The sequence below is a fragment of the Lagenorhynchus albirostris genome, chromosome 12 (genome assembly GCF_949774975.1).
Source record: "Lagenorhynchus albirostris chromosome 12, mLagAlb1.1, whole genome shotgun sequence".
NCBI lineage: Eukaryota > Metazoa > Chordata > Mammalia > Artiodactyla > Delphinidae > Lagenorhynchus > Lagenorhynchus albirostris.
Window position 1 is genome coordinate 26,982,816 of NC_083106.1, and position 12,458 is coordinate 26,995,273.

Sequence of the window (12,458 nt, forward strand, 5' to 3'; positions counted from 1 at the left end):
GTAGGTACATCCAAAGTTAAACTACATCTATTGAGGACCTATTAGGAGCCAGACGGGCTGCTGGACACATTGATCTCATTTACCTCTCACCGTGACCCAATGAGTCTGATGTTACAATGTTCTTCCATATGTGTGGACATAAAGTAGTTTGAGCATCTTTCCCACACTCACAAAAGATGTAAGATTGAAACTCAGGTCTGACTTGCAAGTTCATCGTCTTTTTGCCAGTCTCCTTTGCTGACTGTGGTTCAGTGGGTGCGGGGATCTAGGTGGGCAGCCATGGTGGACCCGGCAGAGAAGCAGCCTGCGGGGGTGTGAAGGCCTCTTATTTCTAGTGCTCGCAGCAGCCCTCCTGTGCTTCTCGGCCTTGGGGAGCCTTGCCTGAGAGGGCTCCACCGCCAGCCACCTGCATCCTGGACCTGGGGTTAAGCACCTCCTAGGTTAAGGCTGTTGTGGTGACCGTTGTTAGGTGCAGTGACATTGGCCACCTTCCCTTGGGATTTTCCTCTGTAATTGCTGCCCCTTTCCTCCGCATGTGTTCTACTGCCCTCCCTCCTAAGGTTACTTATCAGTAATAAACCACCCAGGTGCCCCAAGGCAATCTGGTTTGCTAGTTAGAAAGAAATCAAGATCTTGATCTTGTGTGTTAACCGTGAGATCTCAGTTTGGAAACACACAAAAGATTTTAAGGATGGAAACACTGTATTTTTCCATATATAGTTCAATGGGGACCATGGTGAGTCTTTTAGATCTTCTGAAACTTTGAGAGTAGGGTGGCAATCAGAGGACATAACCCCTCATTTTGTTTATTTAATGAAGCCACAAGAGATCGGCTGTGACTGCTTCTGGGTAGGTTGAATTTAATTTTATTTAACAAACAAGTCATTCTAGCTCAGTGACTCAGAGGGAAACTTCAGTCAAAAAAACTTGACTTACTCTTGCTTCCCTCTATATTTTACTGTCTCCAGAAACCCAAAGACACCACTATGCCAGAAATGCTCCAGGTGGGTTAGGGTTTTATTCAAGGAAATGCTGCAGTAGAAAATTGCCATTTCTCTGTGCTGTGTTCAGGTGAGTCAGCAAACCCTCTGGGCTCTGATATAAGCAGCCACGTTTGTACCAAATAGAATCCATGAGGGGAGGGTTGGGGAGAGGTGTCTGAACTGTGATGTCTAAATTATTTCTCACAGAGGAAAAGAAATTGCTGGTGAAACTTCCTTCCTTGTGGGCTTTCTTGTCAACTGTCTTGTGCTTTGCTAAATCAAGCTTATTCTAAACTAATACTCTAGGAGCATTTGAACAAAGTAGTCGTTGGTTTTGTGATACCTATTCTGGCCATATGGCTCATGGGCGGATGTGACTCCCAAGTGGAGCTTCCAAAACAGGCCTCTCTGCCCTGCACTGCAGTCCCTTATTTCCAGCTTTCTCCTGGACATTTCCACTTGACTCTCCTGCAAACAACTTGTCCTGACTGAGCTCACTATACTTTCCCCACCACCCTCCACTTTCCTCACCGCTGACCTCACCTCCAGATTTTCAGATGACCAGACCAACCCCTGGAACGCCCAGTCTTCAGTATCAGCATTTTATCTCCTTTTCTCCACATCATGTCTGGATTTATACTTTATTTCTACTGCCATCATAGCCTGCCACCTGACTATATTCCTTTTGATTCATTGGGTCTGTTCCCCCTAACATATGGATGTGACTTAATTTTCTGAAACACTACTTAATTCACGTTTTTCTTAAAATTCTCTAGCGATCCTCTTTGCTTTATGAATCAAGTTCAAATCCTTTATCTTGGCATTCCAAGTCTTTTCATTTTCTCTCTAGTCAACGTATTTTACTACTTTTTGGACCTTCTTCCTACTCAGTGCTTAATATCTCCCATATGTCAGCTCAGTCTCGCTTCTAGGCAACTCCTGAACCAGCCAACACTCTGCTGTATCTTTTAGATTTCAGCATGAGACCATAAAGTCCTGTTCTCCTGCTCAGGGCAATTCAGTAATCTCTGCCTTCTCTTGTCTCTGATTTACTGTCCAGTGTCATTTACTTAAGAACTAGTTCATTTATGCTCTTGTATGGTCCTTGGTATGATGTATATTTGTCTTATCCATCTAATAGGGTTGTTAGTTCTTTGAGGGTAGAGGAATATCTCAAAGTTTCCTTTTAAGCACTCGGAATCTTCAGCCCAGGGATGTAGTAGGTGTCACCCCACCACCCCCCAGTCCTTGTTGCCTGGAAAGGAATTATTTGGATATTTGTGTTTGGTGCATCCGGCAGACTCCAGTCCATTGTCATCGGAGACAGGAGCCAGCCATCATGTAAAACGCTGTCTCAGCCCGGTGGTTATTGGTGTGGCCCACGGCACCTTGGCCTCACGGCCTGCTGGGCATAGAGCGAATGTTTGGTGAATGCGTGGATAACAGCCCAGAGGAAATACTGGGCTCACGGATTCAATTTTCTGTTTTTCATCACTCAGATAAAAAATCAATTTGTTAAATGATGTCAGCCAGGTTAATAGAAGGCAAGGGCTATTTTCAGTTCTGGCTTTAGAGGGTGAAAACTCTTTCTTTTTGAATATGGTTTTCCTCAGACAGTCAGGGCTACTGCATGAGCTCTCCTGACTTCTCTGGCTCCTCCTTGAATATTGCATCCCCCAATAACATTTACAGCTAGTGGAGTAGAAGGGTGGACCACTCTTTCCTGGTTCCTTAGGTCCTGAAGCCCTAAACACTGGCCTCTGTGTGCAGCCCTCCTTCACATCATCGTTGTTTCAGAGCTGCTCATGGTTTAGTTCCTCCAGAAAGCCTTCTCTCATTTCCCAAGACAGAGTTAATTCTTCCTTTCTTTAACTTCCCCCAAGTTGATCACTCTCTCCTCCGAATCTCGTTTACACATATGTCTCTCGTATTATGTGTACTCTTATTCTAGACACATGTATTATTAGATGTGTCAGTCATATCAAAATGTATTGGCTTATGTCTCTGTAAATTCCTTGAAGGCAGTGGTTACGTCTCACGTATATTCGTGTCTTTGGGGTCTGGCATACTGCTTATCCTAAGAAGCAGTCCGCCGATGGCCAGTGATAAACGGTGACGGGGAGCGAGGGAAGCAGTGCGGACACCATCAGGCCTGTCTTCTGCAGTGCAGCGGCGTTTTGGTGGCTGACCGTCCTACTGGTCTGGCACTTCCGCATCTGAAGTGCTGGGAGCCTGCAGCCAGAAACCCCGAGTGCCCATCACGGAGTACGTTCCAGGTGAGTCAGAAGGCATCACAACCACAACCACAACCAACGCCTTGCCTTTCTCCCAGAGGAAGGCAAATATTGAACTTTGAAATTGTGGGGCGTTAACCTTGGAGAAGTCTGAGCTGATCCCAGCCAGTGCCTCCCTTCTCTGTTTGGGGAGCACAGGGCTGGGGGCCGGGGTTTGGGGCTGGTGGGATATCATCCTCTGAGCATGACTCCTTTCAAATCACAGTAACATTTTTTAAAGGATGTTTTGATTTTATTTTCTGTTTTTATATATATATATTTTTGGCTGCGCTGCGCAGCATGTGGGATCTTAGTTCCACGACCCGGGAGCGAACCCATGCCCCCTGCAATGGAAGCACAGAGTCCTAACCACTGGACTGCCAGGGAAGTGTCTATTTTCTGTTTTTAAATTTTTATTTTTTAAAACAATTTGAGATATAACGACATAGAACATTGTGTAAGTCTAAGGTATACAAACGTGTTGATTTGATACCTTTATGCATTACAATATGATTACCACTGTAGCAATAGTTAACACCTCTATTCCTTCACCTAGTTATCATTTCTTTTTTGTGGTGAGAACAGTTAAGAGCTCTTGGCAACTTTGAAGTATATAATACAGTACTGTTGACTAAAAGCATTAGGTCTTCAGAACTTATGCATCTATTACTTGCAAGTTTGCACCCTAAACGATATCTCAGCTGTCACATTTTAGTTTAGGTTCTTTACATTTTGTGTGGCTCTCATAGGTAACATTGAAAGTTATCATTCAAGGGCGGGTGAGGGGAGGGATAAATTAGGAGGTTGGGATTAACATATACACACGACTGTATATAAAATAGATAACCAACCAGAACCTTCTGTGTAGCACAGGGAACTATACTCAGAATTTTGTAATAACCTATAATGGAAGAGAATCTGAAGATAGTATGTATATTTATATCTATATCTGAATCGCTGTGCTATACACCTGAAACTAACATGATGTGGTAAATCAACTATACTTCAATTTAAAAAAAGTTATCTTTTAGAAGATTACTGAAAGGCTGTTACCATCTGCTACGAATTCTCTCTTAGAAAATGGAGTTTATAATCAAATTGCCGCCCCTCCCTCTTTAAGATGGGGATATCACTTAGCACCAGATGGTTTGTAACATGCAGGGTGGCTTTTGGGTGACTCATTTTGTGAATGTATTTTATATTTCTGCAGGGTGTAATGTATTTAGATGGAAGCTTTTAAAAAAGCATTAAAAAAAAAGCATTTGAGTCTCTGGGTCAATTCTTCATAAAAAGGTCAATATATATATGTTTGCAAATATTCTGTGTTGGAAATAATGATCAAAGGAAAATATTTTGGTAGTGCTACTAAAATTACCTCATGCTTGTGCAGCTTTTAAAATGGCCCTGCCTGGAGAGGCAGATCTGGAGGAATAGAACTTTAAACATCAAGATTAGCAAATTAACTGACAGGAAACGCCAAATAGCCAATTAACCTACTATTGCACAGCCCCGGGGCTGGTCTCGAGCTCCAGGCTCTCTGTGGCAGCTGATATCTGGTGCCCTAAAACCTCCAGCTGATGCTCCTTCTTTCTCTCAAGCTCCACAGTCACTGGGCATGTTTGTTTTGTATGTCACTTCCTTTGCTGAGCCAGTGTGGAAATCACATCGTGTTGCTCTGAAGTGGTTGCCACGGGAACATCTCCACCTAGTCATTATCTACTCAGGCTCCTGATTATATTAAGCCAGGAGACAGAGATGTAGCAGGGGTCACTGGAGCCACCTGCTCTGCAGAAACTGTAATTGCTTCTGCGACGTTCATCTCTGGCCACCCGTCTCTCCGAACACTCCTCTACATTTTCCCCTCTCTTGTTTCCCCCCAAACAAAGTCAGTAAATGAAGTCAGTATGTAGGAAATCAGCATGGGGATAAGATGAGCCATTACATTCCCATCCCTCCTGCCCTCCTCCAGTTCTCTGTTTTAGAACCTCATGTGGATTAAAAATAACTGTCACCCTTTTTTTCACATTCTGTTCTGCCCCTCCATGCTTAGAGATAAAGATGACTCTCTTCTTTAAAAGTCTATAATTCCTGTGTCCCACACAATGGTGCTGAAGTCACAGTTTCCTGCTACTTATCCAGAGAAGCTTCTAGAAATTCACATAGATGCCTCTTTTCTAAATTGTATGAAATATCAATAGGACATGAAACTGGCTATTAACAAGTAATTTTATCCCACACGTTTCTGTTGATCTGGATGAATTTCTTATGAGGAGGATTTTCTGATCTTTATTCTCAGATGGCATGTGACATAGGAGGGGTGTTGTCTCAGAGTACTTTTTGGGGGAAAAACCATACAATCCATTGGCCTTGTAATTTATTGTCCAAATAAGGATGTTTTGGGAGTTGAAAAGTGGCATTATTAATAGGTATGCCTAGACAACAGGTGTAAATTAGGACCATCTCCGGCAAACCAGGTATATATTGTCACCTTAAATGTAGATGACAGGTACATGGCCATGGTAGTACTATGCCCTCACAGAATATGGGGAAAGGAGCACCTCTTGCAAGAAAATTTTGTGCATTTAGAAATTATACTTGCGGAGTTTAGAATCTGGACCAGCAAGAGTTTCCCTTTTTGTTTATACTTCTACTGCATGTAAATTTTGTTAGTGTGAGACCATTCTTAATGTAACATGATGGCACTGGGAATTGAAAAGAAAAAAAATATGACATTAACAAAGGAAAACAGACTGGACTAAATGTGCCTATATTGATGTCATAAACTCTTTTACCCTGATTAAAAATCTAACTTAAACGTTGGTAACTTTTTTCCGTAAAGGGCCATATACTAAGTATTTGGGGCTTTGCGGGCCATATGGTCTTTGTTGCAACTACTCTGCTGTTGTAGGGTGAAAGTAGCTGTAGGCAATATATAAATGGATAGGCATGGCTGCATTCCAATCAAATCTGTTGACAACAACAGGCAGGGTAGGGACACAGATTTGGCGCATGAGCTGTCGTTTGCCCATCCTTGTTCTAGTTCTCTGTTTGAATATCTAGAGACTGTGTTCTGATAGAAGCAAAGTTATTTTAGATATGAATTCTGATGTCTCCTGTCCTGTTGTGACAGGTTGGGGGCTGTGGCTAGTGGGGCCCATGGAGAAGTACAATGGGTCTTACTACTTAGTGTACATTTTTGCTTAGGCATGTTTCAGCCATTCAAGGCATAGCTGAGGTGGGTGGTAGAGGGTAAGCCATCAGGGACACTTTGGACAGGGAGTGGCAGCCATGTAGGTTTCAAAAAGCCTTTTAGGAGGAATGCTGTAGGGATGCAGACACAGGGAAGAGAGGCTATGGTGATTCAGTTTTTCGTACAAACGTTTTTTTTTTAAAAGTCCTAGATGAGATTCTACCTTGGGAGAGTGTGCAGAACTGCAAGCACCTGAGGAAAATGTGTCTGTGCCTATTCTTGGAAAAAACTGACTCAAAATTAAGGTAAATTACATTTAAAAATCACTTTAGTTTGGCACTTATCACGTAGAATTGGAATCAGCTGGTAAAACTAAAAGCTTTAGGAGGAAGTCTCAAAGTATTCTCAGGGGTTTATTTCAAATTTTTTATAAAGTTATATTTAAAATGTTTCCCTTTAGGCAGAAAGCACACACTAACAACTCAGGCAAACCACAGCAAGGACATGAAAGAGATCAAAGAGAATTAAGTAGACTGTATATGATAAGGCAGTAGGAGATGTGACACATGTATTATATCTTATGTGACTCTATATAACATAGATATGCACACATCTGCTGCTACTTGGTGACAATCTGCTTTAACTGTAGACTAAGGAAACTGTGGAGAGCGACCACAGTAATGTCATTGGTTCTAGACAATGGAATGGGTAGTATCACAAATAAGGAAAAATCTCAGAGGGCTTCAGTTCTATCTGATTTGTTTGGTTAAATGAAGAGGATGATTGACATTTATAATTATTTAATATAATCTTTTCAAGGGGACCCTTTAATTGGTCAGTTAACAGGAGTTACTAAGATGTCAATAACTCTAAAGAGAATATCCTTTCGGATCTTGTAGTCTATCTTGGGATGTGGTTTTCTGTATAGAGGAAAAGAAATTGAGACCACTTAGAAAACAAAGTACAGTGAAGGCAAATTATTATTGCCTTAGCATATGTTACTGATAAAGAAATACGAGTGAAAGAGTTATCCAGAGTGGAGTGCTGAGCAGAGGAGAAAGGGAATTGCAGGATGGATGGCCAACACTCACTCGGCAGGTGGGAGGTCATGAGCAACAGGCAAGGTGAAATGGGGATGGAGGGCAGAGAGTCAGGGGAAGGAGGCTAGGGTTGAGTCCAGGTACCAGGAAGTTCCTGGAGGACCTACGGCAGAGGGATGACAGGATGGCATCTGCTTACAGATGGTTTAATATTATGTTGTGAATAATATAACAGCGAAGTATTATCTGCATTGAGTTTCTCTTCAAATTTTTATAATTTCCAGTTTTTTTCAGCTTAAAAAGTGAAACAAAGTATTAAAAAAAAATCCAAGTGTTACAGAAACCTAAGATGTAGACAGCTAAATATTCCATAATCCCACCTGCAAGGATAACTATCATTAGTAGTTGATGTTGCTCATTAACACTAAGATAAACAAAAAAAGTTTATCATTTGGAACCTTGGAATTTTAAGGAGAAATGTCTCCTATTTTCCTAATTTGTTCATGGCGTATATTAGGACCCATGATATAACATCTTATTTACTATTGAAAAGAGGCTTTTTGGTTATTTTCTGCCTCTGACTCTAGGTATGTGATGCCGTTGAGAGTCCTGGTCTATATAAGACAGTGAATTGGACCCTTGCTTATCCCCGCACTGCTTGGTGGGACCATATGGCTGGGACCTGGAAATCCATACAGGCTAGGGGCTGTCAAAAGGATAACTTCCATGGGTAGCTGGAACAACGCATTCAGGGTTATAAGGCGGGGTAAGAGACACCATCAGAGCTCCCCATAGGCTGTAACCAATATTGCATTAGTCTAGGAACTCGACTGTATCCTCTAAAATGCATTTTTTTGGGTCTGGGTGGGGGAAGTTGTCTCTAGTATGAAAAGAGTTACTCCGAATCCCTGTGTCTCTGAAAGAGCTGAAGAAACAGATACTGCACAGTGATATGGGAGGTGGACAAACCAGGAGAAATACACACGTCCATCTTTCCCTGGCCTTTGGCAGATCTAAGGATCAGAAATAGCAAGTTGCAATTTCTCCTAGTAATTTTCAGGGGTCAAGGTAAATCAAATTACCTCTTGAGTTGAACTCGTTTATGCCAAAGGAAAGTAATATTTTGTGGGTACAACCCAGCACTTTGAAATTTATGGATGAGAAGCGCTATGAGAACCACATACCGAAAATCTTGGAGCAAGTTGTGAAATTTATCCATTTTCTTCATTCCCCACCCCCAAGTCCCAAGTGAAGGACGGTTGTGACAGTTAGAAGACATGAAATCTGGAGGGGTGACTGGTACTGGTTTGGGTTTCCAAAGGAACATGAAATTAAGAGAATTATAAATCAGAGGTGGAGCAGATCTCCAAAGGAGGAACAGTATATGAAGGGGAAAGTTAGAAATAAATGAACTTCTGAAGTAGTCATACTGGAGGAAGCAGCAGCAAGGGCAGGCTGAAAGGACTTCGCCATGGTGAAGCGTTTTACCAGGGATGCAAGAACAGACCTCAGGACTTAGATTAGACAAAGAAAGTAGAATTAGATAATGGATGGTTACTAAGGGCAGCTGTACAATAGGTTACCCTGTGGGGTTTTAAAAATAAAATAGAATCTCCTCTAGTCTAGTCCCGGCTGAAGGTGGAGAGAGTGTCCTGGATAATGAAAGGAATAGCTTCCTCGTGTCAGGCTTCACTGTTTTCAAGATTTACATTTCTAAAGCTGGCGTGATTTCACTGGACCCTCATTGAAGCTCTGTGAGGTAGGGCAGGGCCCGAATGACTTCACTACTAAGGAAATCTAAAGACCAAGGGTTAATTTGCAACTGGGCAGGGAGAGATGGAGGAAGGAAGGCAGACCTCCAAGGGTTTTGAAGTTCAGAGGGAAATGAGAATTTTTTTTTCAAGGAAACATTTGTTCCTTTCCAGGTACACTTGATTACTCACTGTTAAGGAGGCGGAAGTCAATGAATGGGTAGGAGCCGCGGCGTTCAGCAGGAACCCCCGTCTGACCCCTCAGTCGTACATCTCCTAGAAAACAAAATCCAAGCAAATGTTTGAAAACGTTGCCAAGTGTATTCACTTTTCCTCTGTAAATCCTCCTACCCACTTATGTCACTGGAACCTACACCAAATAACAGGGGAAAATGATTCCATTCACCTTGTTTAAGAGAGCGCTATGTGGGAAGGGATATTTAATGAATGCTGAGTGTAATGAACTTGGCAATATTCTAACAAATGAAGCAGCACTCCCTTCTATTTGCCTGGAAGATAGGTCTGTGAACATTTTGGTAACTTACAAAGTTTCCATAGTCCTTTTTATTCTTCCTAGTGCCATAAAGATGAAGCATCTTAATCTGGAGGACAAAACAGTGTGCTGGGATTATAGCTTTTATTCTAATTAGAAGTTTTAATTGCCCACAGTGCTATTTTTCTTGGTTCCAGCGCAGTTTTTGTTTTTGTTTTTTTTCTGGCTGGCATCCACCTTACTTGTTTCTCAGGTTGTATCATTCATTGACCTGCTTGAGAATCTGCTCAGATCAGGGCCAGTCTAGCTCCGGGTACTTTAGACCCTCAGTCTCCCTTGCACTTATGAGTCTGTAGAATTTCTAGTCCTTATTCATTTGTAGGTTTCCTTTAATGTCTGTGTTCACTTTCCCCGATCAAGGAAAGTAGTGAAGGTGAGTGGAAAGGTTTCACGTGGACTTCAGAACAAGGTAGACCTTGGATAAACCTGGCTCAGACACTTGCTAGCTGTGTGAGCTTAGAAAATGTATTTCTCTGAGCCTCAGTTACTTCACTTGAAGGTGTCATTGGTTGGAGAATCTGAAATAACACTCGCTGCCTGGAAATAAATGCTGGTTTTCCTTCTACAATCCTGCAAGGCAGGGATCACGCATATTATGTGTTTTGCATTTCTCTGTAGTGCTTTGTGTGTTGTCTGGTACTTAGCAAACTCTAAGTGAATGTCTTCTATTAACAAGAATAGATATAATGACCAAATTCACCAATTAGTACATATAATACGGAATCAGAGGAGAGGTAAAAATATAGTAGACCTAATGTATTTCCGGAAGACTTGAATTGGGGAAGGTTTCAGTTCCAAGAGTGATGCTTCCATTTCCATAAACCACTCTTTCCAAGACAAGAGGTGGCACTAGGGCCTCAGCCTACGAGTACAGAGCAGGAACAGTCTTCTCTCATTAACTCCTGGAGTTAACCAGAGCCTGGACGAGATCTCCATCAGCTATAGCCCATGCAACTGACAGTGTTTAAAATATCCCTCACAGATGGGCCTTGTGTACACATGGGCTTGTAAACTGTAAGCTGTGAGCCCTTGGGCTATTCTTTGCTTTGAATTTTATACTGATGCTTTATTTAATGTTTTGTATAATCTGCTACTGTAGTGCCATATTGATATTAAAGAACATTACAATTTATGGAACACAGTAAAGCGGGAGGAGGAGAGAAGAGATGGAAAAGTACATTTAAAAATATGAATATAATCTGACATTAAAGAAGAGAATGCTAGTATTTGATAAATTCGTGGGGCTGGATGGTCAATAGTCATAGGAAAGCCACCAGAAAAAGCTGAGGAGTTTTCCTCTCCTCGAGTTGTCTGCAACACCTTATGTTTATAACTCTCTAAAGAGTTTACAAAGCACTTTCACAAACATCACTGTATATTTATTTTCTTGTTTTTCTCACTGGATCTTCACAATAGCCTTGTGAGGAGAGTCATATTATTACCCTTACTTTATAGGTGAGAAAATAGAGGCTCAGAAAAGAGGGTGAACGATTGCTATTCACCCTGCTGGCCCCAGCTCAGGACTGAGACCCCTTAAAGGCACTCAGTAGACTGACTTTACGTATATTTAAACTTCTATTATTTTTTATTGAAGTGTTGTTGATTTACAATATTATATTAGTTTCAGGTGTATAGCATAGTGATTCAGTGTTTTTAAAGATTATATTCTTTTAAATGTTATTACAAGATCATGACAGCAATTCCTAGTGCTATACAGTATATCCTTGTTGCTTATCTATTTTATACATAGTAGTTTGCATCTCTTAATCTGATAACCCTATCTTTCCCCTCCCCTCTTCTTTCTCCCCTCTGGTAACCACTGATTTGTCTTCTGTATCTGTCTCTTTCTGTTTTGCTATATACATTCACTTGTATTAATTTTTAGATTCCACATATAAGTAATATCATACAGTTTTTGTCTTTTGCTGTCTGACTAATTTCACTAAGCATAGTATTCTCTAGGCCCACCCACGTTGCTGCAGTGGCAGAATTTCATTCTTTTTTATGACTGAGTAATATTCCATTGTGTATCTATACCGTATCTTCTTTATCCATTTGTCTATTGACTTTAATTGACTGCCTGAGTTTATGGTGCTTTAAGCTTATAATTAGCAGGGCCAGTCCTTAAATCTAGCTTGTTGAACTTCATAGGCAAAGATCTCTCCTCTCAATACCATTGATTTTTTGTCTATGAAGTGTGCGCACCTGGTTTTTAAAGTTAAAAAAAAGTCATAGACCTCCACATGATAGAAGCTGTGCTTTTAGTATTTATCAAGAAAATACAGCATGTTAAAAATGATACAACAAATGCAGCACTGCCTTTGAATGAATTTATATTTTATGAGTGACAGTAAGATAGACACACGCTTGAAAACCTAGGCAGACTGGGACTTCCCTGGTGGTGTAGCGGTTAAGACTCCGCACTCCCAATGCAGGGGGCCCGGGTTCGATCTCTGGTCAGGAAAATAGATCCCACATGCATGCCACAACTAAGAGTTTGCATGCCACAACTAGGGAGCCAGCAAGCCACAGCTAAAGAGCCAGCCTGCTGCAACTAAGACCTGGCTCAACCATATAAATCAATAAATAATAATAAAAGAAAACCTATGCAGAGATGAGACTGTCTTCATTTGGTCTAAAGCTGGCTCGGCTTGTGGATTTGTTCACC

At 41.4% G+C, this 12,458-nt stretch overlaps 1 protein-coding gene across 5 annotated transcripts in view; it reads right to left on the bottom strand.

The window, feature by feature from the left end:
• The window catches only part of PDE7B (phosphodiesterase 7B), a 151,639-nt gene that overhangs the window by 75,928 nt on the left and 63,253 nt on the right, over positions 1 to 12,458 (bottom strand). For all 5 annotated transcript variants that reach the window (XM_060167781.1, XM_060167782.1, XM_060167780.1 and 2 more), the window contains exon 2: positions 9,430 to 9,513. In XM_060167781.1, the coding sequence (XP_060023764.1) occupies positions 9,430 to 9,513 (84 nt within the window). The remainder of the gene's footprint in view (positions 1 to 9,429; positions 9,514 to 12,458) is intronic.